General features: G+C 47.6%; 1 protein-coding gene across 1 annotated transcript in view; it reads right to left on the bottom strand.

Moving 5' to 3' along the window:
• Positions 1–1,833: 1,833 nt before the first annotated feature.
• BBOX1 (gamma-butyrobetaine hydroxylase 1) overlaps positions 1,834–25,306 on the bottom strand; it is a 34,180-nt gene continuing 10,707 nt past the window's right edge. The window contains exons 3-7 of the mRNA XM_065755425.1: positions 6,780–6,978; positions 6,224–6,329; positions 4,537–4,733; positions 3,731–3,897; positions 1,834–2,012 (exon numbers count right to left, since the gene is read on the bottom strand). Coding sequence (XP_065611497.1) covers positions 1,852–2,012; positions 3,731–3,897; positions 4,537–4,733; positions 6,224–6,329; positions 6,780–6,978 — 830 coding nt within the window. The 3' untranslated portion in view covers positions 1,834–1,851. The remainder of the gene's footprint in view (positions 2,013–3,730; positions 3,898–4,536; positions 4,734–6,223; positions 6,330–6,779; positions 6,979–25,306) is intronic.

Raw genomic sequence — 25,306 nt, 5'->3', positions numbered from 1 at the left:
CAGAACTGCCTGTGTTTCCTTCAGGGTGCCTGTAAGAGAATCACAGGAAGAGTGGTCTTGAAACTGGTCCCCTGGTGTCAACAATTTCTTCTGCAACAGTTTAATCCACTGTTATGTAGAAACAGGTTTTCTTATGAGCAGTTTCCAGTTATTTTCCTTTTTGGTGTTGAAAAGGGAAACTCCTATTGCATCTTGGTTTTTTACCATCTTTTTTTTTTTTGGCATCTGATGTGACATAACAAGGTCTTCACTAAGCTTAAAGTGTACGTGAAAAAGGTATTTACTGATTCAGCTTTTACCAAAAGCAATTTCAAGTTTACAGCATGAGCCCAAAATAATTAGTTCTGTAATAGCTTTTAATAATCAATCAGACATATGAATAAAACAGGTATTAGAAAAGTATAGAATAAAAGCAGAAAATCTCTTTCCTCTTAATCAGTCATCTTTATTAATCCCAAGATGCCTTGCTGAAAAGTTATAAGCTGAAATTCTCACTAAATCATTCAAAGCAAAATATCACTTAAAGCACAGTGTTGCTGGTGTCTCATAGAATACAGGTGTAAACCTTTCCCCCTTTTCATAGCAAGGACAACAAATACTTTCCTGTTCTTTCCATAGTTAAAGGACACCCTGGGAAGTCAAATACCTGCTAAAAGCCCATTTTGTTATGCATCGCGTTACTGTCACTTCAAAACTCAACAAAAGCATTTCACTATTTATTAAGGAGGACTGGCTCCAAACCACCTTGTGCCAACTCACACCCAAATCCCAATTTGTTTTATTTGCTTTCTGAGTTGAGACATCTGGGAGAGTTTGCAAGCTTAAGTTAGGGTCTCACTTTGGGTTGTGTGAGCTTTTTATTTTCTTAACAAATTTAATTCTATGGTGACTTGATTCCACAGTTACAGTTCTGCTCTTTTAGCCTGCCAGGATGAGGCAATAGTGCGTTTGGTTTTCAAGCAGTAACTTGAAAATAAGCAGCTGAATGGAGCACATCTAGTAGTGGAGGTGTGTCGGTTGAGCTGGGCTCTCAGCATCCTGCTAACTGTAGTGGGAAGGTCGGTAAAGAATCAACACACTGGACGTATTGAACGTACATATTTTAAACCTTTCCCTTTCAATTTGGTGTCTGAATGTGGAAGAAAATCCAGTGGTGCAGAGCTCAGCTGCTGCATACTACTCCAATGTCAGTGATTTTTGCATGGTGTTATCTCTAGGTGGAACGCTACTGAGAGGGAAGTGTCCATCTCTGGAGATGTTTAAGGCCAATTTGGATGGTCCATTCTGATTTAGTACTTGATCTAGCAGCTGGCAACCCTGCCCCATGGCAGTGGGATTGGAACTTGATGGTCCTTGAGGTCCCTTCCAACCCAAGCCATTCTGTGATTCTGTGGTCCTGCAGACCACCTCTGTTGAAGTTATGCTCTTGAGCTTGGTGTAACAAAACTGGACCTGAGCGTGGTTGCATCTTGTTTGTCAGGCGCTTGTGACAGTCACATGTATAGTGAATATACAGAATATAGCACTTGTTGAATGAATTGTGTTGAACTGTGGTTCTGTTTAGAAAGATTTGTCTAGCTAATTATCTCCAAAGTGGAAGTCGCTTATTTTTGTAATGAATTTGATCGTGATTTGTGCAATAAAGGGCACCTTTTTGAAAATAGCTCACTATTTATATCAGGTGCTGTTCGTAACAAACATTTAGTAAGTAATGATTCTACACTCTTTCTTTGACATTCCTTCAAGCTTGCTAGGGAGGCAGGTGTGTTTGTGAAGGCGAATCAAAGTAGCCTGATACCCAGTCAGCCCCACAAGATGACAGCCTTTTTTTTGCCCTGGTCAGCAGGATGCTCAGTCTCTATTGAGGACCCTCTTTCGGAGGAGCCGGAGCCTTGACATGACCACATCCCAGTCCGCATAGGCACCCTCGAGGTGGCGCGTCACTTCGGAGCCCGACTGGTAGCTGTGGCGGCCGTGCAGCACGCGCCAGTTATCAAATGTTACTATGTCCCCTGCAAAAAGATTGCACAGAGTTTGACATTCGGTATGTTTTATTCCTTCAAACTGATAACGCTGAGGTAGATCTCTATCAACAGCTAAGGAGTGCTCATTTCGAACAAGAGGGCGGATCCCTCTCCAGCTCTGCTTCTTTTCTTGTATTGGCCAATCTCATGGACGGGTAGAAAAGAAAACAGCTGGGATATCTTGGACAATGTGATTAGACATGTTTCTTTATAAGAAGGTCCCTGTTAAAGAAAGAACTTCTGCCAATAAAAGAGACTACATCTTTCTTCCCAGATGCTGGGATGTGTGGACAAATAGAGCAAGAAAGATGGCCCTAAGTAATGTACAACACACACCTTTCATTTTAACTTTCTAGCTCGTGTATCCACATAGTTATTGTTTGGAAAAAGCTGTACTGAGGTGATGCTAGATACAGAGAGCAACTGAGAGCCTGCAGCTGGGGCCTAGCCTAGTGCATTATATAGCCCCAGGGGCATGCAGACTTGCCACAGCTCAGAGGCACAATTGAGTGAAGTGTTAGGGGATCTACACTCCAGAGAAAAGCACATCCTGAATGCAAGCACAACTGCAAATTCCTGGGAAGGACAAAAGGGACCAAAGTCACAAGGGCGATTTTCACTTGAAAAGTGAAGTAGTTCCAGAGTAGTCTGGAACATATACAATATGCATACATATACAATATGCATCCTGCATTACTACCCCTGTTAAAAGAGTTCTAAGAGTACAAATCCAAGTCATTAGAAATTAGGAGCTGGAGTAATTAAGGCCAGCTCGCCATTTTAATTTTTCTCCCTTGTGTGCCACTGTTATGATAGATCTCTAATTAAGTAACCTCATACTCTTTCTTTCCTTCTCTCCCTTCCCTCTACCACCATTTTGGAGCATTAATTGATGGTACTGTGAAGTATTTTGTTTTACCATTTATTATGGGATCTTATAAATTATTTTACTGCATATTCTGAGTAGGGGATAATTAGTTTCCTCGCAGATATCTTAAGGCAAGTAGCATCACAGTGTGTGTGGCAGTCAGATACACTAATGTAACACCTTGTGAGGGGTGAGAGACTGTTCATATCTTTATTTTATAGTCAGAGAGCAAAGGAACTGAGAATAAAGGCCAAGCTCACTAAAAATACGCATAGGTTGGCTTGTAGTACATTTGTGCAGCATCTAATGTTCAGAACACAGCCCTGTTCTCGGGCATCCAGTGCCTACGCAAAGCAATAACTGCATTCCCTGCAGAGCTGTTCAGTCTCCCTTAGCACTGTGTGTCTGTGTGATTCTCAAGCTGTTCTGCAGCTCCTCGGGCAGTTATGAAGGTGCCCCACTAACAAGGTGGGCTGTGGTGCATCAAATGAAGCAGAGGGATGACGTTGGGGTCACATAGCATGTGATGAATTGGGGTGGCCCAGCAGCTGTGCTGGTGACAAGGTGTTACTGAAAAGACAAGTTTCCTATGTGGCATGAGTTGTCATTATCATAAAAAGATAAGCAACTCCATTCCCCATCACAAACTTTTTCTTTATAGTGAAGCAGTGGAAGAAGAAACTATGAAATGAATGTAAGGATACAGCAGTGAAATAAAACAGGTGACAGAAGGGCTGAAGTTTCCTGTCTGTGCCAGGATAGAGCTAGCAGTGCTAGAGTGTTTTGACATGTCAGGAAAAATGTGAAAAATCACCGCAAAGAGAAATAACTTACTGACCTGGTTTCAGCTGGTAAGTAAACTTGTGTTCTGTGCTGTTCAATAAATCGTTGAACTCCTTTAGAGCTGCATAAAATGGCTGCACTTCTTCAACTGGTATGTCCAGCACCGTGTCTCTTGTTGCATTATTGAAATTGATGCGAGCTGCTTGGCCTCTGTAATCCACACTACAAAATAGATGAGGGAAGGAACAAAAATATATACTTTTTGACGTGGCTAACAAATGACTGAACTCTTCTGTTTAAGTTTCAGTGCTTTTCTACAACTAAATGCAATTCTATGTCAAAGGAAAAGTTTGTTTCTTTCATTCAGGATCATTATTGGATAGGAATTTGATAATTAATTCTGACTAGGGAAAGGGGTCATCAGAAGAAAACTGCAGACACTTGGTTTCCTCCAAAATCAATTTTATAGTGTGAATCTGATCCTTTTATCTGATCGTAGTCTGAATGCTTCCAACTCATCCCTTTCTTTGGCACTGTACAGATGTGCAGACACAGCATGGACTGGGATTTAGTAACAAGCCCAGCTGCTGCGGTTCTGCACCTAGACGTCACCCTAATGCCCACAAATTCTTGTTCGTGCAGGAGAGACCAAATAAGGAAAGCTATGCTGTAGTGTGATGAGGTAAAATAACGTGCTGGACAAAAGAAGTCCTCCACACAATGAAGATGCAAACCCAGACCCAGTGAAACCACTGTTTCCCCACGAGGTGGCAGGAGCAGACCTACCAACACATGTTCCACTGGACATACATCAGCAATTTTAGTTTCCAGAGTAATTGTGTGAGGATGGAGGTCACTCACTCTATGATCCTTTGTTTGCCCTGCACGGCAAAATCACAGTAGTCAATCCCAATGTCCGTGTAGTCTACAGCAGTAGAGGACAGGATCTGATATGCTCGAGGATTCTGCTGCTTCAGCTTGTTGGCTACGTGAAATCCATCTACGATTTCACTCTCCCCTCCTGTGGCTGTTTGCTTAATGCAGTGGAGAAACTGAACCTGTAATAAATTAAGATCTCATTCCAAGAATTAGCTTCTGTATTTAACAGTCCTTTAGAATCAGTCTCTTCATATCTATGTGGTTTTGTTTTTTCTCCAGCAAAACACTGAGTTTCGACTGCTGTAGCTTCACAGCACTCTGCAACTATTATCACACAGGCAGAAAATTGAAGTACCAAGCTCATAAATGCATCCCCTTTGGGATATCTTCTAACACTTGCAGCCTTTTATTATTTCCTGCAAGTCTCTGCAGTCAGTTCTTTCTCTCAGACTGCTCTTTGCTGCAGTCTCCTTCCTTATCTCTGCAAAGAGTATTACTTTGCTGTTGCGTTGTGAGATATCTGTTCGCATGGGGAAAGGTGGCTTAGGGAAGGCAACAGGCCCAGTGTCTGTAATAAAATAGGATTAAGGAAGTTTAATTGCACTTCATAGTAAAATTGCCAAGAAGTAGGATGGAATAGGAAGTGTGAACTCTGAAGCAGTGTTAAGTTTGATCAAGCAGAACTCCCTGGGATGTTGACATTAATCGTGACCAAACTAGACAGTGTACGTCTGTCATGCCAACACAGCTACCTTTAAAAATACAATGCTAACAACAGCCACTGGGAGGAAAAACAGAAACATGGGGAGAGAGGGGCAGAGAACAGTTTGTCACAGTCTCCTGATGCACTGCACCCATAGCCCTCGAGAGAAGGCCCAAACAGCTGCTGGTGCAGGAGGGGACTTGGTCAACATAAAGCAAGAGGAAACAGCTCTAGATCAGTAGACAGCTATTCCTCCTCTAATCTTCATTGTCTTGCAAAGATAGCTTATCCACACAGTGCAGCAGCTTCCTGCCCTCCTGTCCCACTGCCTTTGGATTCTGTCTTCTCAGCCTGTTTGAAAAAGGTTTTGCCCTTTTACTTGTGTTTGGTAGCAGTGAGAGCCTTGGCACACATGAGACTGAGTTAATTCACATCAGTGCTCAGCTACAAAGTTCTGTACTATTCTTACTCTTAGTATTATGTAAATGAAGAGCATCTAAATGACTTTATAATAGATGATGTTAATCCAGCACTTACTTCAAACTGACTGTTTACTTAATTATAGAAAAAAATGATATGAAGTACTTTGAAATGTTAGAAAGGGAAGTTGTAGGTATTGATGCAAACCTTTGCAGGATTGACCTTGTTCCTTTGCACGCATTTCTGTTACTTTTCAGTTCCCTGATGAAGTGGATTGGGCTTTGATGAGACAGGGACAGGGTGAGCATGTGTTTCTTGTGGTGGTTCAGCTTTACGGTGCCCCTTTATGAAAGGGTGAAAACGTATCTAACCTCAGGCAGTTTGTAGAAGGCAATACAGCACTTGAATCATACTTCTTCCAATTGCTTCTCCTTCTCACCTTGTCCAAAGACATCATAAAGTGACTGCAGCATTTAGATCCCCAGCTTCTTGGATATAATGAAAGCAGTATTAAAAGCACATACCAGACCAGTAGGTTCCCCTTACCCCAGGTGGATGATGCAGAACAGGGTAGTCAGTGTGAAAGCACAGCTTCCCCGTCGTGTAAGCCACGTTGTTGGCATCTGCTTTGTCCTGCACTTGCCAAGTCGGCCTGTACAATGAAGGGGCAAAGAGCAAATGTGTTAACAGCCAGCTAGTACATGGTGAGATTGTGCAATCAGAGCACAGGAGAGTTACTGCATCTTTGATCACTGAAAATCTGTTACAAAATCTATGTAAGAAGTTGGTGGCCCTGTCTGTGGCAGGGGGGTTGGAACTTGATGATCCTTGGGGTCCCTTCCAACCCAGGCCAGAGTCCATAGTTGTTTGTGCATATAGCAATTTGGAAGAGGCCTTCTGCATAGCCTCATGGGATACACAGTGCTGCCTTGTAGGACTGGTTGTGACTTTTCAGTAAGAGTTGTCCTTGTATCTGCAGACAAGGAAAAATTCATCCTGTCTTAATAAATTAACTCACAAGGGAAGTCCAGCAATCTGAATTCACATGCACTGGATGTAATGATATAGCTGTCAAAGTGGGACATTAAAAAGCCCAACTCACCCATAAAAAGTGAGACGCAGGAAACCAATCCTGTGGCCAAGCTTCACCAACTCCCCCTGTCTTGCAGCAGCTCCTGTTAGCAGCACAACTCCTGTCTTCTTCAGAGTGCACAGCCACTTGTAGGCACTCTCATCATCGTACATGATTTCTTCAAAAGGCATTTTGGGAAGCTGTAGGTCTGAGCCCCAGTACTGACATTCTGAAAGGGAAGGAATAGAGAAGCAAGTGTTCAGCTGTTTTAGCATCAGAGCACAGAACACTTGAGGCACGAAGTGAAAAGGATTTTTATGCATTTGTGAAAATGCCCTCAGTCCTGCAGGCAACCTGCAGGGACCTGAGCCCCAATCCCTAAGTTTTCCTAGATAAAAAGTAGTCTTTATGATAAAGTGCAACGAAACTTTGCAGTAAGAAGCAGATTTAAATCAGAAATTCGCAGCACAGTGCAGCAGAAGGCATACACCAGTGTAACAGCCTAGAAGCTGTGTAACTACATCAGTTGCATCACTGACTAATCAGTTTTCTTTTGTAGGTTTGTCCCCACAAAGGCACTGCCAGCCACTTGAAATCCTGCAGGATGGTGTCATTCCTCATCTTTTTCTTCTTTTGAGTGAACTGATGCCATTTCAGATGAATGCCAGTAAGAGCCCAAGACGATTTACAAACCCAGGAGATGCTAGGAAATAAGGAAACCAAGGTAAGGAGAGACTGAGCAGGAAGCTGGGTTCTTCTCATTCTCGAACAATATGCGAGAGCACGTGACAAGAGGACAATGTAAGAGTTAGAGTTCCCAAAATGGAAGGAACATCTAACCCACACAGAAGAAGTAAAACTAAAATGTTGAGTTCTGACTAGAAGAGTGACTTTCTCTTAACTGTATTATTTTCTGAGGAAGAATGTACTTCAGTATCAGACATGGGCCCATATCCATTTGTAAAAATCTATGCTTACAGTTGCTTCACCTGAACCTGAAGTAGCTCTTCCTTCCCTGCCTCTGTTCTGCTGCAGGACAGAAACTCCATTCCTTCCACTTTGGTACTCCCAACTTCGGACAGCACTACAACTGTGAGTCAGTCACTTTACCCCATAAACAGTGAGCAGCCCAAGAGCCCCTTTGAGCTCTCCTGCACAGTAGCTGGTTGCATCTACCTGTGAGTAGAGGTACCTCTCAGGGTTATGCCTGCGCAGAGAATCTTTTCACCTTTGATATCAAGACACCTTGCTGATACAGATCCTCAGTAAGTGACTAATAACCTGGTTTTTGTTGTTGTTTGGTTTTGGGTTTTTTTTCAGCTTTGCTACGACCACATCTTGGATTGACTGTGCATGTGTTATCCCTTAGACAAAACTGTTGACCACTTCTGGAGTAGGAGAGGATCTGGTCACACATAGGCTCCTTGGCTCTTTGTCTCAAGGAGTTTAAGAAGCAAGGGATCCACTCTGAGCCTCGTGACTCAGCAGGAGGGCCCTGTATGTGTGTGTTTAACCCTACCTTCTGCGCATTACATAATCAAGTGTATCCAGCTGTCTTCATTCTTGTTGAGTTGCTGTTAAATCACTACATTATATTATGTCAGTAAATGTATTCCTGTTCCTCTTTTATGAACAAAGAATGGAGAGCAGTTGTTTCCATCAGCGACACTGCAACAGGAGATGGCATCTGAGGATTGCTTTTCCAGGACACACGTAAGTAAGCCTTGGAAACCTTACCAAGGTGAAGCTGATGATGATTAGAAGTAATAGTAGCATTTAATTTTTCCTTTATGCCATCACCCAGTCCTTTAAGTGGACTCCAGCACAGATACTCAGTCTAGGGGCTGAATGGCCACCCAGCATGGCCAGGTTGCCATAGTTGTTCCCTATTGCTCCTCAAAAGTTGAAGCAAATTTACCAAGTATAACCACTGTTTGTCGGTCTGTAACAACACCAGTACCAAAGGCACTTGATAAACCAGCAAGGCATAAACACACAGAGGCTGGGCAAGCAGGAAGGCACAGATAGCTGCATGCATACCATTAATAAATATCAATGCAGTAAAGCGTTACTTTAAAATCAGTGATTTCAAGTCATTCAAACAATTCCAGCATGGGGGCATGCTGCATGGAAGGGGGGAGGGTATGTACATACACTTGTAAACACAAACACACTGCAACTTCATCCACATGCAAATCAGTCCCAGAATCATCAGTCTGACCCTTCAGGGGTTTGAATTTGAACTTGGGTAACCCCGGAAGGCCAGATTTGAGCTCTAGTAACATCAAAGGGCTCATTGGGTGAACTGTAGTGATCCAGGAGGTAGAAAAATTTCTAAGTTCGAACTCTAATACCCAAAAAGGGCTCTCTGTGGGACCTGTGGTGGTAACAAAGGGCTGAAAAATTTCTAAGTTTGACCTGTGGTAAACACAAAGGTCTGAATTTGAACTCTAGTGGCACCAAAGGACCAGATTTAAACACTAGTGACCCCTAAGGGCTCACTGGGTGAGCTGTAGTCACATGGTGTCAACGGTTTACGGGCAGGTTCGGCCTGGTTCTGTGACGATTGGTGCAGGGGACCCACCGACCCACGCCCCAGGAAAGGGGAAGGGGGAAACGGAAAAGGGAGATGGGCCTAGCAACAAAACAGTGGCAACAATCAGAGGAGGAAAGCTAATTTACTAAATAGATATCGGAAAGCAAAATAACAATATAATACAATATAATTGGAATTAAAGCTAATAAATCAAGTAAAATGAGCAAGAGAGAGTGTCTGATAAACTGAAGGCCTTACGCTAACGCTGAAGGAGGACAGCAGCAAGCACCCACTGCTGAGTCAATCCCAAAGGAAAGAGAGTGTCCCGTGACCGCAGTTTTTATCTTTCCCTCTGAGCGTAAACACGTAAGAATGCAAAGCATCGCAAAGTCCTCTAGGGAATGTAGTTCTTCTTCTCTTCTTAGACAGGTATACCTGAACTATCAATGATCCACGGAGCTGGAGCATTAACTCTTTAACTCTAAATGCACTACATGATGTTATGATGTGGAATACCAGTACCAAAAATCATAAAACCACGACACATGGGGATGTTGAAAAATGTCTAAGTTTGACGCCTAGTCACCACAAAGGGTTCCTTGGGTAACCTGCAGTGATCCAGGACCTCAGAAAATTTTGTAAGTTTGACGTGTACTACCCACAAAGGACTCTCTTTGGGGGACCTGTTGTGATCCCAGGAGGCTGGGAAATTTCCAAGTTTGACCTGTGCAAACACCAAAGGGCCAAATCTGAACTCTTCTTAATCCCAAAGGGGTAGATTTGAGGACTAGTCACAAAGGACTAGAAGCCCTTTGCTGGGCTCCTCCGCGCCTTTGCTGGGCTCTTCCTTGTCGGGATCCGCACCTTCGCTGGGCTCCTCCACATATTTGCTGGGCTCCTCCGTGCCATTGCTGGTCTCCTTCTCATCAGGCTCCTCCTCATCATGCTCCGTTTCATTGCTGGACTCTTCCTCATCGGGCTCCCCATCCTTGCTGGGTTCCTGCTCGTCGGGCTCCGCACCTTTGCTGGGTTCCTCCTCATCGGGCTCCGCACCTTTGCTGGGTTCCTCCTCGTCAGGCTCATCTACATCTTTGCTGGGTTCCTCCTCATTGACCTCCTCTTCACCTTTCCTGGACTCCTCCACACACTTGCTGGGCTCCTCCTCGTTGGGCTCATCTGCGTCTTTGCTTAGCTCCTCCTCATCGGGCTCTGAGCCTTTGCTGGGCTCTTCCTCGTCGGGCTCTGCTGGTGTTTCAGTAAAAGGAGAGGGAAGCTGTATGGGAACTGCTGAATCACAGCCTGAACCACTGATTGGTCACCTGAGGTGAGCACCGAGTCACCCATGGGGCCACAGGTGAAGGTGATATACCTGTGTGAGTGGAAGGGGTGGAGCCTGGCTCCATCTCTCCCAAACCCCATTTAAGGGCTGACCACCACCAGGGAAGGTTCTTTTCTTGGAGATCCCTCCCATGTGGAGTCCCCTGCAAGCCTTGTCATCCTGAAGATGAGCCATATTTTCTTTTGTATTATTTGTATACTGTTTATATAGAACTACTTAAAATATGCCGTCACCTGTACTATTTCTTTGCAGAGTATCATCCTTGGGAGTTATTTACCCCACACTTGGTGAGCCAGGCAGCTCTAGTAATAATCATCCATACTTACTCAGCATGTCCTTTATTTAGAATATGCTTAAGTGGACCAGGGGGGAGAACGTTATCCCCCTAGAACAGGCAATCCCTGGTCTAATTCCAGGGTTTGTGGAGTCACCCTACTATGGGTTGGCATCCTTTATTGAGAAATGGGGACCCATGCGGGTTCCAGGGACTGCCTCTCCCTCCCCATCTTATTTGACTGACTACTTTCTCAGATTAGATAAGGACATACTCGTTACCAAGGAGCGGCAGTTAGCCGCCTCTGCAGTAGCCTGGCCTTTAGTAATGGCCATACTTAAATTAGATACTGCACATGTTAACATGGAGACTGAAAATCAATTATTAAGAGAGCGTACTGAGAAACTTGAGCAGCAGCTGGGTACATTAACAACCAAAAAGCCTGGCCGAAATGTCCCCACAAGACAAATACGGAGTATATTGGTAGAGGACACCCAAAAATCAGAGGAGGAAGACTCAGATATGACAGGAAAATAGATTTCTAAGGCAGATCTCAAAACTCCATCTATGATGGACCCATTCGAGATTCGGCCTATTATAACTCAAAAAACAAAAAAGGTACAGGATAGACCAGCAGGGGTGCCTCCTGTCTGTTGTGGTTTTGTAGTTTTGATGCCGGTATTCCACATCAGAGCATCATGCAGCAGTTAAGGAGTTAATGCTGTGGGAGCAGCAGAGGGGCGGAGCTCCGCACCAGATGCCAGGCAGCGCTCTGCCTGGGCAGTTCCTCTGGGCTGCCATGGAGGTTCAGCACGTGTGCTTCCCCTGCACTTTTCTCCTTAACGTAAGCTCGCAGCTTTTGGTTTGGAAATTTTTATCTCTCAATTGTTCAATTTTATTATATTTAGTAAAGTTAACGTTCCTTCTCAGATCGTGCCGTTGTTTTCTTGTAGACCCATCTCTTCCCGCTGTTTCCCTTTCCCCCTCCCGGAGCGCGGCTCTGCTCAGGCAGCCGTGCGGCCACTGACACAGTTTCTTTTTCTCTCCTCTCTCCCTTCTCGGTTTCCCTTGGGTCACTGTCACGGATAACACTGTGACAATTATTGGTGGAGAATGCGGGCAGTGAAGTATTTGTACTCAATTGTAAATCTGGTGCTAAGTGGACTAAGAGTTTTCATGTACCTTATAGCATGCTGGCGTCTTTTTAAGCTCCTCATGTTGAGCACCGGAGTAATGTATGCATACAGCTACTTTAGTGTGCTGAGGGGGTTACGTACCTCCTGCCTAAACACCCTGGCTAACGTGACAGATTATGCAGCATTTGGATTGGTTTCCAGTTACTCTTTTCAGGTCTTTACCTATATTCAGGATGTCAGCCTGGCAACTGTGTTATCTGTTTTTCTGAATGCACTCTCTGCAATAGTAATTTACATCATGTGGAGGGAGCGTTCCTCAAAACCAGAGACTGCTGAATGGCAGGGAAGGTGGGAAAAATTAGGAAAGAAATTAGAAGCGTGGGGACCCCCGGTGTTATGCAATTTTGATCTTGAGCACCTGTGGGATCCTGAGAAATTCAGTGAGTGTTTAGGTAAGGAGCCATGTGACTCAGGACGATCTGAGAAGGAATGTATTGTTTGGGGTCTGGCTTGTGCTTATCGAGGTATAATTGATAATCTGGAGAGAAATGGTTTCCAAACCAAGGTCCAAAGCAAAAATGAAAGCCTCGAAGTTAGACCTGACCAATCACAGGAAGCACCGGCATCGGTGTCGGTTGCCCTGGTGGAAGGCCAGAAATGGACATGGCCATCCTCACGCCTAGAACGGAAAGGAGAAGCAGAGAAAGAAAAGGAAGATCCAGGCGAGGGGCCCTCCTCAGCACCACCACCACCACCACCTAGAAAGGCCACTAAGAAAAGTGAGAGACATGGAGAAGACAGCGATGATGATGGAGTCACTGTTACCACTATTTGTCGGCCCCTAAAGATGACTGAAATACAAGGTTCAAGAAAGGAGTTTGTACGGCGCTTGGGTGAATCTATTGTCACCTGGTTGCTGCGGTGTTGGGACAGCGGTGCCAGCATCGTGTCCCTAGATGACAGCAAAGCCCACCAACTGGGAAGCATTGCTCGAGACCCAGCTATCGACAGAGGAATTGTCAGATGTCTGAATGGAGTCGCTACCCTCTGGGAACGAGTACTAGTGGCTGTAAAGGATAGATATCCTTACAAAGGTGATCTGGAGCCTAAGGTGGAAAGATGGAACACTATGGAGAAAGGCATCCAAATTTTGAGAGAAACAGCCGTAGTAGAGATGCTGTATGATCCCAATTTCGTCCCTAACAATCCACACCAGGACCGTGATCCTGATAGAGTAAGGTGTACACCTGATGTATATCGCAAGCTCTTACGGATAACACCGTGACACTGACCAATGGCCCCCTGCTGAAACCTACCTCCATGTGACCGCTCGTCCATATACAGCTAATGAGTTGATGGACCTAGTACAACGGTTCCATCAAAAACCAAGGGAAAGCATACCATCATGGCTCCTAAGGTTATGGGATGCAGGAGCTGAAAGTGTTTTAGTGAATGGGACAGAAATGTCAAAATTAGCGTCCATAACAATAAGCCCGGCCTTGAGACAAAGGTTATATGCAGCCGTCCACTACAATGATGAAAACCATTCTATTATAGATTGGTTGATGGCAGCGTGCCGCTTAACATGGCCTAACAAAACCAATATTCCTCTCAATACTGGTTTGTGGTCCTCTATGGAGGACCTTCCAGACATACATCAGAGAACTAGGTATGCGGGAGGCTATGTACGCGGACGCTTTTGAAAGCCCCGATACAGAGAAATTTACAGCGGGCATGAGAGATCTGATACTGCAGCAGGCCCCCTCCCACCTATATGGGATGTTAGTTTCCATACTAAATCCGTTGGTGGCATCAGAGGCCATCATACAGCAGGCAGCCCAGTTAGTGGCAGACTTAGGGGAGACGGAGCGCGTAAGAACCAGGCGCAATGTTCGTGTAGTGGAAGACACTGAGGCCTTCCCCTTTAAAACTAAAAAGCCTGCTCCATTGATACCCCCATCAGGCTCCGTACGAGTATCCCGGAGGACTATGTTCAATGATCTCATACGGGCTGGGGTTGCGTTTACCAAAATTGATGGGCAACCCAACCATGTTTTGTTACAGCTGTGGAAACAGCTTAGGAATGATCAAAAATTTCAGAGTGCTCCCAGAAAATCGGGAGTACGAATTATACAAGAAACACCGACAACAACCTGGAATCTGGCCGACTTTATAATACCAAACAGAAGGAAAAAACATCCGCAGGTGTCGCGGGCTACAGTGCCTGAGCCGCCTGTGACAAAAGATTTGGATCTGGCAAAGTTCATGGATTAACAAAAAACACTGGTCCCCATAGGGCCTCCACATGTGACCGGAGGCCCTATGTAGAACTAACAATATTTTGGTCTAGGACAAATGTGCAGAAGGTGATGGCTCTAGTGGATACCGGAGCAGAAACGTCAATTATATATGGAGACCCAACAAAATTTAAGGGTAATAGAGTGATGATTGGTGGGTTTGGGGGACAGACTATTCCAGTCACCCAAACGTGGTTGAAATTGGGAGTTGGGCGTCTCCCGCCCCGGGAGTATAAGGTGTTGATTGCACCAGTTCCAGAATATATCCTGGGCATAGACATTCTATGGGGTCTGGCTCTCCAGACGACTGTGGGAGAGTTCAGACTACGGCAGAGGTACATTAGTATCCGGGCAATACGGACAATATTGAGTGGCCATGCGAAACATGAACCCATTTGTTTGCCAAAACCACGCCGGATTACTAATGTAAGACAGTACAGACTCTCGGGGGGGGCAAGAAGAAATATCAAAGACAGTGCAGGAATTAGAGAAAGTAGGTATTATAAGACCTGCACACAGCTCATATAATTCCCCCATATGGCCAGTATGGAAGTCAGATGGAACATGGCGAATGACGGTGGATTATAGGGAACTGAATAAGGTCACGCCACCCATCCATGCAGCCGTACCCAATATTGCCTCCTTAATGGACACTCTTAGTAGGGAAATTAAAACCTACCATTGTGTCCTGGATTTAGCAAATGCGTTTTTTAGCATACCTATTGCTAAAGAATCACAAGATCAATTTGCATTTACGTGAGGAGGCAGGCAGTGGACCTTTCAGGTCTTGCCACAGGGGTACGTGCACTCACCAACATACTGTCATAATTTGGTGGCACGTGACCTGGCTGATTGGAGAAAACCGAACAGTGTGAACCTATACCACTATATTGATGACCTCCTGTTAACATCTGACTCACTGGAAGCAGTAGGGGAGGCAGCAGATTCATTAACTGCCTACCTAAGTGAAAGAGGATGGGCTATCAATCCTCAAAAAGTGCAAGGTCCAGGACTATCCGTAAAATTTCTAGAGGTAGTCTGGTCTGGAAAGACCAAAGTGTTACCTGATGCCATCGTAGATAAGGTTCAGGCATTTCCAGTCCCTACAACACCAAAGCAGCTGCAGGAATTCCTGGGTATATTGGGATATTGGCGTTCCTTTATACCTCATTTGGCGCAGCTGCTGAGACCTTTATATGGACTTACCAAAAAGGGCCAATTATGGGACTGGGGGAGAACAGAACAGGATGCTTTCCAACAGGCGAAACAGGCGGTTAAACAAGCCCAGGCACTGGGTATATTTGATCCTACCCTCCCAGCTGTGCTAGATGTTCACGTAACTCAAGATGGCTTTGGCTGGGGCCTGTGGCAACGTCAGAGTTCTGTTCGGACCCCCATTGGATTTTGGTCTCAGGTGTGGCATGGAGCAGAGGAAAGATATAGTATGATTGAAAAACAGTTATTGGCTGCCTATTCCGCATTACAAGCGGTAGAGCCAGTAACCCAAACAGCCGAAGTTATAGTCAAGACTACATTGCCAATCCAGGGGTGGGTAAGAGATCTGACCCACCTTCCTAAGATGGGGGTGGCCCAGGCACAGACGGTGGCACGATGGGTCGCCTATCTCAGTCAGAGGAGTAGTCTGTCTTCCTCACCATTGAAAGAAGAGCTTCAGAAGATTCTAGGCCCAGTAACGTATCATAGTGATGCACCGAAACAAACTTTGGTTGTTCCACCACAGAAGAGTCCCATCCAGGAAGGAAAATATCCTATCCCTGAAGATGCCTGATACACGGATGGGTCCAGCAAGGGCAACCCAAGTAAGTGGAGAGCAGTAGCGTACCATCCTGCCACAGACACAATCTGGTTCGAAGAGGGGGATGGTCAAAGCAGCCAGTGGGCAGAGCTGCAGGCGATGTGGATGGTTATAACCAAAGAACCTGGTGATGGTATCCTGAATATTTGCACAGATAGTTGGGCTGTGTATCAGGGGCTCACTCTTTGGATCGCACAGTGGGCCACCCAGGATTGGACTATCCACTCCCGACCGATCTGGGGCAAAGATATGTGGTTAGACATATGGAATGCAGTCAAACACAGAACTGTACGTGTCTACCATGTTTCTGGTCATCAACCCCTACAGTCACCAGGAAATGATGAAGTCGACACACTGGCCCGAGTTAGATGGGTTGAGAACTCACCATCTGAGAATATCGCTTACTGGCTACATCAAAAGCTGCAGCATGCTGGGCAGAAGACCATGTGGGCAGCCGCTAAAGCATGGGGACTGCCCGTACAACTGTCGGACATGGCTCAAGCATGCCAAGACTGTGACGCCTGCTCTAAGATAAGACCGAGGTCGTTGCCTGAAACTACAGCCCATCTTGCTAGAGGACACAATCCTCTACAGAGGTGGCAGATTGATTATATTGGGCCCCTCCCTCGGTCTGAGGGGGCGAGATATGCCCTAACTTGTGTCGACACCGCAAGTGGGCTAATGCAGGCCTATCCATTACCAAAAGCCAACCAGGCATATACTATTAAGGCACTCACAAGGCTGATGGCTGCCTACGGGATACCGCAAGTCATCGAGAGCGACCAAGGAAGTCATTTCACGGGTGCAGTGATACAACGCTGGGCAGAAGAAAATAATATTGAGTAGCGATTCCACCTGCCATATAATCCAACGGGGGCAGGCCTTATCGAACGTTACAATGGTATTCTCAAGGCTGCCCTGAAGACAGACTCTCAGTCCCTGCAGGGGTGGACAAAGAGACTCCACGAGACCCTGCGGGACCTGAATGAAAGACCTAGAGATGGCAGACCCAGTGCCTTGAAAATGTTACAGACAACATGGGCCTCCCCAGTTAGGATCCAAATTACGGGCACCAATAATGAGGTGAGACCTCAGATTGGCCGTGAGAACAATCTTCTGCTCCCTGCCCCTGAAGACCTAAAACCAGGTACCAATAAAATAAAATGGCCCTGGAAGGTGCAGGTAGGACCACGATGGTGCGGCCTACTTGCACCTCGGGAGAAATTATTGGAGGTGGGGGGTTCGGTAGCCCCTCCAGTAATGGGTACATGGCCTACTGAAATAATGGTTAACACTCCAGCCTTTATTGCTAAGGGGACCCCTATCATGTCTCTGTGGCAGATCAGGACACCCGCTTTGGTGCCTGATATAGTTGTACAGCCACAGACATTGGGTCAAAGGGATTGGTACAGGCGGCCAGGGCATGTCCCTGTACAAGCTGAAGTGTTAACCCAAGACAGGAATACGGCCTGTATCTTACCCTGGAGAGCGGATCTTCCCCTCTTGGTACCTCTAAAACACTTATATTACTCCCAATAAGTCTATGAGTCGCCAGAAGGAACCAAACAATGCTGCAGTGTTCCAGAGTTGTTATAAGACCATGTGCAGCATTTGGTGATGGTCTAACCGGGACTGATGACACATAAGATGGACCTGCACTGTGTGATTGCATGCTTCCAGTAGATACCACTGAGCACTGGCCCAAAGAAGAGTTCGACTGATATGCCAGTCATCACTCATCTCAGATTACATCAACATGCGTTGCGACGGGCAATTATGTAAGCGTTGTAATGTATTGGGTCTCCGATCAAGGGGAGCTCACCTTATGGTTACTTGATCAGTGGTTCATGTCGTGAAGGGGTGGAGTGTATGGGAATCACAGCCTGAACCACTGATTGGTCACCTGAGGTGAGCACCGAGTCACCCATGGGGCCACAGGTGAAGGTGATATACCTGTGTGAGTGGAAGGGGTGGAGCCTGGCTCCACCTCTCCCAAACCCCATTTAAGGGCTGACCACCACCAGGGAAGGTTCTCTTCTTGGAGATCCATCCCATGTGGAGTCCCCTGCAAGCCTTGTCATCCTGAATGTGAGCCATCTTCTTTTTTGTATACTGTTTATATAGAACTACTTAACCATCACCTATACTATTTCTTTGCGGAGTACCATCCTTGGGAGTTATTTACCCCACAGAAGCTGGAGAGCAGAGAGAAGTTGGAAAGCTCCTCAAGTGAGGAGGAGGAAGACAGTGAGGCAGAGGAAGTGGCATCCCTCCCTGGACGCGCTGTTGGCTTTAGCGTGATGTTTGTGGTGCGGGTATTCTCTCCCACAGTGATCAAGGGGAACTTTTCCGGACACCTGAAAGACACATGCCATTCAAGACAGGCTGTGTGGCTTCCTTCCTCCTGCATTTGGCCAAAGAGCTCCTTGTCGGGCTCTGCTGGTGTTTCATAGGTTCATAGGTTCATTACGTTGGAAAGGACCTACAAGATCATCTAGTCCAACCATCCTCCTATCACTATCCCTACCCAACTACTAAATCAAATCCCTCAGCACCTCATCTAAATGCTTCTTGAACAGCGCTAGGGATGGTGCCTCAACCACCTCCCTAGGCAGGCCATTCCAGTGCCTGACCACTCTTTCAGAGAAAAAATGTTTCCTCGGGTCTAATCAAAATCTTCCCCGGCGCAACTTCTGGCCATTCCCTCTCGTCCTGTCATTATTTATCAGGGAGAAGAGGCCCACCCCCTCCTCATTACAACCTCCCTTCAGGAAGTGGTAGAGTGCAATAAGGTCTCCTCTGAGCCTCCTCTTCTCCAGACTAAATAATCCCAGCTCCCTCAGCCGCTCCTCATAAGACTTGTGCTCCAGACCCCTCACCAGTTTTGTTGCCCTTCTCTGAACATGCTCCAGGGCCTCAGTGTCCTTCTTGTAGTAAGGGGCCCAAAACTGAACACAGTACTCGAGGTGCGGCCACACCAGAGCTGAGTACAGGGGGATGATCACCTCCCTGCTCCTGCTGGCTACACTATTTCTAATACAGGCCAGGATGCTGTTGGTCTTCTTGGCCACTTAGGCACACTGCCGGCTCATGTTAAGCCAAGCATCAACGAACACCCCCAGGTCCTTTTCCTCTCTACATTCAGTAAAAGGAGGGGGAAGCTGGAGAGCAGAGAGAAGTTGGAAAGCTCCTCAAGTGAGGAGAAGGACGGTGAGGCAGAGGAAGACAGCGACTCCAACAAGACGTGTGACTGGGGCAGAGTTTGGCTGACACCATACATGGCTGCCAGGTACCAAATTGTGGAGCAGCTGGTGGACGACCTTCTGCAGGCCTGCATAATATAATATCATCCTAATATTCACTTAGGTATGCTTGGACTTGGAGAAGAAGGAAGATCATCAGTGAAAATTCCCTGGTCTTCACTTGAGACAAACTGTAAGAAGCCTTCTCACGAATTGCAAGAAAATAGCAGAGAACTTTATCACCTCCCTTACTTAACAGTAGCCATTACAACAAACGCATGGAACAGAAAGTACCAAAAAGTATACCGAAAAACGCTATCTTGGCTGCAACACTAACTCACAGAATGGCTTGGGTTGGAAGGGACCTTGAAGATCATCCAGTTCCAACACCCCTGCCACGGCCAGGCTTGTCAACCATTAGATCAGGCTGCCCAGGGCCCCATCCAGGCTGGCCTTGAGCACCTCCAGAAATGGGGCATCCACATCTCCAAGAAGCCTGTGCCAGTGCCTCATCACCTTCTCAGTTAAAAATTTCCTCCTGATTTAAAGCCATTGCTCCTTGTCCTATCACTACCAGTCCATGAAAAAAACAAAATCATTCTCCCTACCTCTTAACAGACACTCTTTAAGCACTAAAAGGCAGCAATGAGATTTCCTGGAGCCTTCTCTTCTCTGGGTTGAACGAACACGGTTTCCTCAGCCTTTCGTCATAGGAGAGGCGCTCCACCCCTCTGATGATCTTTATGGCCCTCCCCTGCACCAACAGCTTCACCTCTTCCTCATATGGGGGGCCCAGGCCTGGACACAGTACTACAGATGTGGCCTAACAAGGGCAGAGCAGAGGTGTACAATCACCTCTCTTCTCCCTGCTGCCTCCCTTTTTTAGATACAGCCCAGGATGCAGTTGGCCATGTGAGCTGTAACAACACACTGCTGTTTTGCCACAAGCTTTTCATCCACTGGGACCCCAGGTGTGCCTCCACAGGGATGCTCTCAATGAGTTCTTCTGCCAGTCTGTACACTTATCAGAAATTGCCGCAACCCATCTTGCAGTTGGTCTTGTTGAACCACAATAGGTTCACGTGGGCTCACTGCCCAAGCTTTCCCAGGTCCTCTGGATAGCATCCCTTCCTTCTGCCATATCAATTGCACCACTCCACCTGGCATCATCTTCAAGCTTCCTGCAGTTGCATTTAATCTGTATCCACATCACAGACAAAGATGCTGAAGACCACCAGTCCCTACACAGAAACCTGAGGAACACCATTCATCACCAACCGCCGTCTAGACACACAACCATGGAGCTCAGTCCTCCAGCTGTGACCTTACAACCAATTCCTTATCCATCAAACAGTCCACCCTTCAAACCCATATGTCACCAAGTCAGAGATAAAATTATGTTACAGCAGCACATCAGAGAATTTGCACAAGTCAAGACAGACAACATCTGTTGCCTGCCCTTTGTCTAACGATGCTGTCGCTCCATGACAGAAAGTGACCATGCTGGTCAGGCAACATCTATCCTGCTTTTTTGTCTGCCAAGGCCCGGGCACCCTTCTAGGCAGGCCTGCCCTCAAAAGCTTCTCATAGAGTTTCTATATCAGTTGCAATTCCTTTTGGCTTTTCTTCCCTTTTTCATGGAACAAAGTAGCATTGCAGTGATCTAGCATCTCATCTGCTGCACTCTATGTTAAGTTTCGACATTGACTGTTTGAGTAGTGATGAGAGTGGAGGAGCGCAGTGATGCGGCTGTGGTACTGTGACATCAGCAGGACAGTGACAATGGGGAGTGTGTCAGGACACTATAAAAGGGGCAGCGCTGCAGCCCCACTCCCCAGTCGGTCCTTGGTGAGTGCAGCTCGCACCACCTAAGGGCCATAGCTCAGGCCATCTTCATTGTCCTGGCTTTGCTGGGGATCTTGCAGAAGCCTGAGCTCCTACAAGTGGAAGTGCATGAGAGTAGTGAGCAGCAGCTGTGTCAGGCCACGGGCACAGCTGCTGAAAAGTATAAAGGAAGGGAGTGAGGAGCAGAGCATGGCGGCCGAGGAAGCTATGCACTGCACTGCCTTGACACTCTGGAAGCTCCACGTCTTTCCTAGGCTTCCCCTCATCGGGCTCCATGCCTTTGCTGGGCTCCTCCTCATCGTGCTCATGCGCATCTTTTCTGGGCTCCTCCCTATTTGGATCAGTGTCTCTGCTGGGCTCCTCCTCCTCGACTTCCTCTGCAGCTTTCCTGAGCTCCTCCACACATTTGCTGGGCTCCTCCTCATCGACCTCCTCTGCGCCTTTCCTGTGCTCCTCCACAAATTTGCTGGACTCCTCATTGGGCTCCTGAATGCCTTTGAAGGGCTCCTCCGCACCTTCGCTGGGCCCCTCCGCACCTTCGCTGGGCCCCTCTGCGCCTTTGCTGGGCCCCTCTGCGCCTTTGCTGGACGCCTCCGCGCCTTTCCTGGGTGCCTCCGCGCCTTTGCTTGGCTTCTCCTCATCAGACTCTGCGCCTTTGCTGGGCTCTTCCTCAACACGCTCCACGCTGTTGCTGGGCTCCTCCTCGACAGGCTCCACGCTGTTGCTGGACTCCTCCTCGTCAGGTTCCATGCCTTTGCTGAGCTCCTCCTCGTCAGGTTCCATGCCTTTGCTGAGCTCCTCCTCGTCAGACTCCGTGCCTTTGCTGAGCACCTCCGCGCCTTTGCTGGGCACCTCCGCACCTTTGCTGGGCTTCTCGTCAGACTCTGCGCCTTTGCTGGGCTCCTCCTCGACAGGCTCCACTCATTTGCTGGGCTCATCCTTGTCAGGCTCCACGTCTTTGCTAGGCTCCTCCTCGACAGGCTCCACTCTGTTGCTGGGCTCGTCCTCGACAGGCTCCACGACGTTGCTGAGCTCCTCCTCGTTGGGCTCCATGGCCTTGTTGGGCTCCTCCATGCCTTTGCTGGGCTCCTCCACACATTAGCTGCGTTCCTCCGTGCCATTGCTGGGATCCTTCTCGTCGGGCTCATCCTCATCGTGCTCCGCTTCATTGCTGGACTCCTCCTCATCGGGCTCCCCATCCTTGCTGGGTTCCTCCTCGTCGGGCTCTTCTGCGTCTTTGCTGGGCTCCTCCTCATCGACCTCCTCTGCACCTTTCCTGGGCTCCTCCACACATTTGTTGGGCTCATCCTCATGGGGCTCCTGTATGCTTTTGAAGGGCTCCTCCGTGCCTTTGCTTGGCTCCTCCACGCCTTTGCTGGGCGTCTCTGTGCCTTTGCTGGGCCCCTCCGCGCCTTTGCTGGGCTCCCGCATGCCTTTGCTGAGCACCTCCGCGCCTTTGCTGGGAACCTCCGCACCTTTGCTGGGCTTCTCGTCAGACTCTGCGCCTTTGCTGGGCTCCTTCTCGACAGGCTCCACTCTGTTGCTGGGCTCATCCTCGTCAGGCTCCACATCTTTGCTAGGCTCCTCCTCATCAGGCTCCACGCCGTGGCTGGGCTCATCCTCATCGAGCTCCATGCCGTTGCTGAGCTGCTCCTCGTCAGGCTCCATGGCCTTGTTGGGCTCCTTTATGCCTTTGCTGGGCTCCTCCATGCCTTTGCTGGGCTCCTCCGTGCCTTTGCTGGGCTCCCGCATGCCTTTGCTGGGCTCCCGCATGCCTTTGCTGGGCTCCCGCATGCCTTTGCTGGGCTCCCACATGCCTTTGCTGGGCCCCTCTACACCTTTGCTGAGCTCCTCCACACACTTGCTGCGCTCCTCCTCGTCATGATCTGCACCTTCACTGGGCTCCTCCACACATTTGCTGGGCTCCTCCGTGCCATTGCTGGTCTCCTTCTCATCGGGCTCCTCCTCATCGTGCTCCGCTTCATTGCTGGACTCTTCCTCATCGGGCTCCCCATCCTTGCTGGGTTCCTCCTTGTCGGGCTCATCCGCATCTTTGCTGGGCTCCTCCTCATCAACCTCCTCTGCACCTTTCCTGGGCTCCTCCACACACTTGCTGGGCTCCTCCTCGTCGGGCTCGTCTGCGTCTTTGCTTAGCTCCTCCTCATCGGGGTCGGAGCCTTTGCTGGGCTCCTCCTCATCGGGCTCCTCCTCATCGGGCTCTGCTGGTGTTTCAGTAAAAGGAGGGGGAAGCTGGAGAGCAGAGAGAAGTTGGAAAGCTCCTCAAGTGAGGAGAAGGACGGTGAGGCAGAGGAAGACAGCGACTCCAACGAGACGTGTGACTGGGGCAGAGTTTGGCTGACACCATACATGGCTGCCAGGTACCAAATTGTGGAGCAGCTGGTGGACGACCTTCTGCAGGCCTGCATAATATAATATCATCCTAATATTCACTTAGGTATGCTTGGACTTGGAGAAGAAGGAAGATCATCAGTGAAAATTCCCTGGTCTTCACTTGAGACAAACTGTAAGAAGCCTTCTCACGAATTGCAAGAAAATAGCAGAGAACTTTATCACCTCCCTTACTTAACAGTAGCCATTACAACAAACGCATGGAACAGAAAGTACCAAAAAGTATACCGAAAAACGCTATCTTGGCTGCAACACTAACTCACAGAATGGCTTGGGTTGGAAGGGACCTTGAAGATCATCCAGTTCCAACACCCCTGCCACGGCCAGGCTTGTCAACCATTAGATCAGGCTACCCAGGGCCCCATCCAGGCTGGCCTTGAGCACCTCCAGAAATGGGGCATCCACATCTCCAAGAAGCCTGTGCCAGTGCCTCATCACCTTCTCAGTTAAAAATTTCCTCCTGATTTAAAGCCATTGCTCCTTGTCCTATCACTACCAGTCCATGAAAAAACAAAATCATTCTCCCTACCTCTTAACAGACACTCTTTAAGCACTAAAAGGCAGCAATGAGATTTCCTGGAGCCTTCTCTTCTCTGGGTTGAACGAACACGGTTTCCTCAGCCTTTCGTCATAGGAGAGGCGCTCCACCCCTCTGATGATCTTTATGGCCCTCCCCTGCACCAACAGCTTTGCCTCCTTATTTTCCATACCCTGTTCACTGCAGGGGAGTTGGACCAGACCACCTGTAAAGGTCCCTTCCACCTCTAACGATTCTACTCATTGGGCATTGACACAACCCAGGTGCAACACCCCGCACTTCGTCTTGTTGAGCTACATTTGTGTTCAAGTGGGCCCTCTTCTCAGGCTTGCCCAGGGCCCTCTGGGCATCCCTCCCTTCTGCCACATCAGTTGCACCCCTCAGCTTGGTGCCATGGATTGGGCATGACCAGCTCGATTGGCACATCCCCAGGCAGCTTTTGGTAAACATGTGTCCCAGTGTCAGAATGTCCCAGCACACATTGCTCCCAGCGCAGTCTTTAACAGTCCATTGTGTGGTTTGGTGTTCCCAAGGCTGGTGCTTGACAGGGGACGTGATATACCCAATCAACGGCATGCGCTTTGGCACAGGGGGTTATGAGATTGTTTCAGAAATAAGTCCCATTGCCTGACTCAGTTCTTTCTGGGCTGTGATGTTGCCACAAGACTTGCTTTTCAAGACCCAGGAGAGCATTTCAGGTGGCAGCATGGGGTAAGTTCCAGCCAGACAGTGCTTGCCTCCACCATTGTAAGCACTTTGTGATATTGAGTTACTTTGTATTCCAATATCTTATATAGTCAATTACCTTTCCTCCTCACATCATTGCTGCTGTTTTGTTTTTTGGCCCTTGTTCTTATGCTCTTGCAAACATGTCCTTAAAGAGCTGCCTGCCCTGTTCCATTTCTGTCTCCAAGGACAGTCCCCCAGGGAATCCCATCCAGAAATTTCTTCCAAAAGCCAAAGTTCACGTTTCTGAAGTTCAGGATTGTTGTGGTTTTGTGGTTTTGATGCCGGTATTCCACATCAGAGCATCATGCAGCAGTTAAGGAGTTAATGCTGTGGGAGCAGCAGAGGGGCAGAGCTCTGCACTGGATGCCAGGCGCATTCCTCTGGGCTGCCGTGGAG

Source organism: Cyrtonyx montezumae, unplaced genomic scaffold (assembly GCF_038088225.1).
Source record: "Cyrtonyx montezumae isolate F1298 unplaced genomic scaffold, pur_monq_1.0 scaffold_10, whole genome shotgun sequence".
Lineage (NCBI taxonomy): Eukaryota > Metazoa > Chordata > Aves > Galliformes > Odontophoridae > Cyrtonyx > Cyrtonyx montezumae.
Note: the sequence above shows the minus strand (reverse complement) of the source record. Positions and strands in the feature narration are given on the sequence as shown.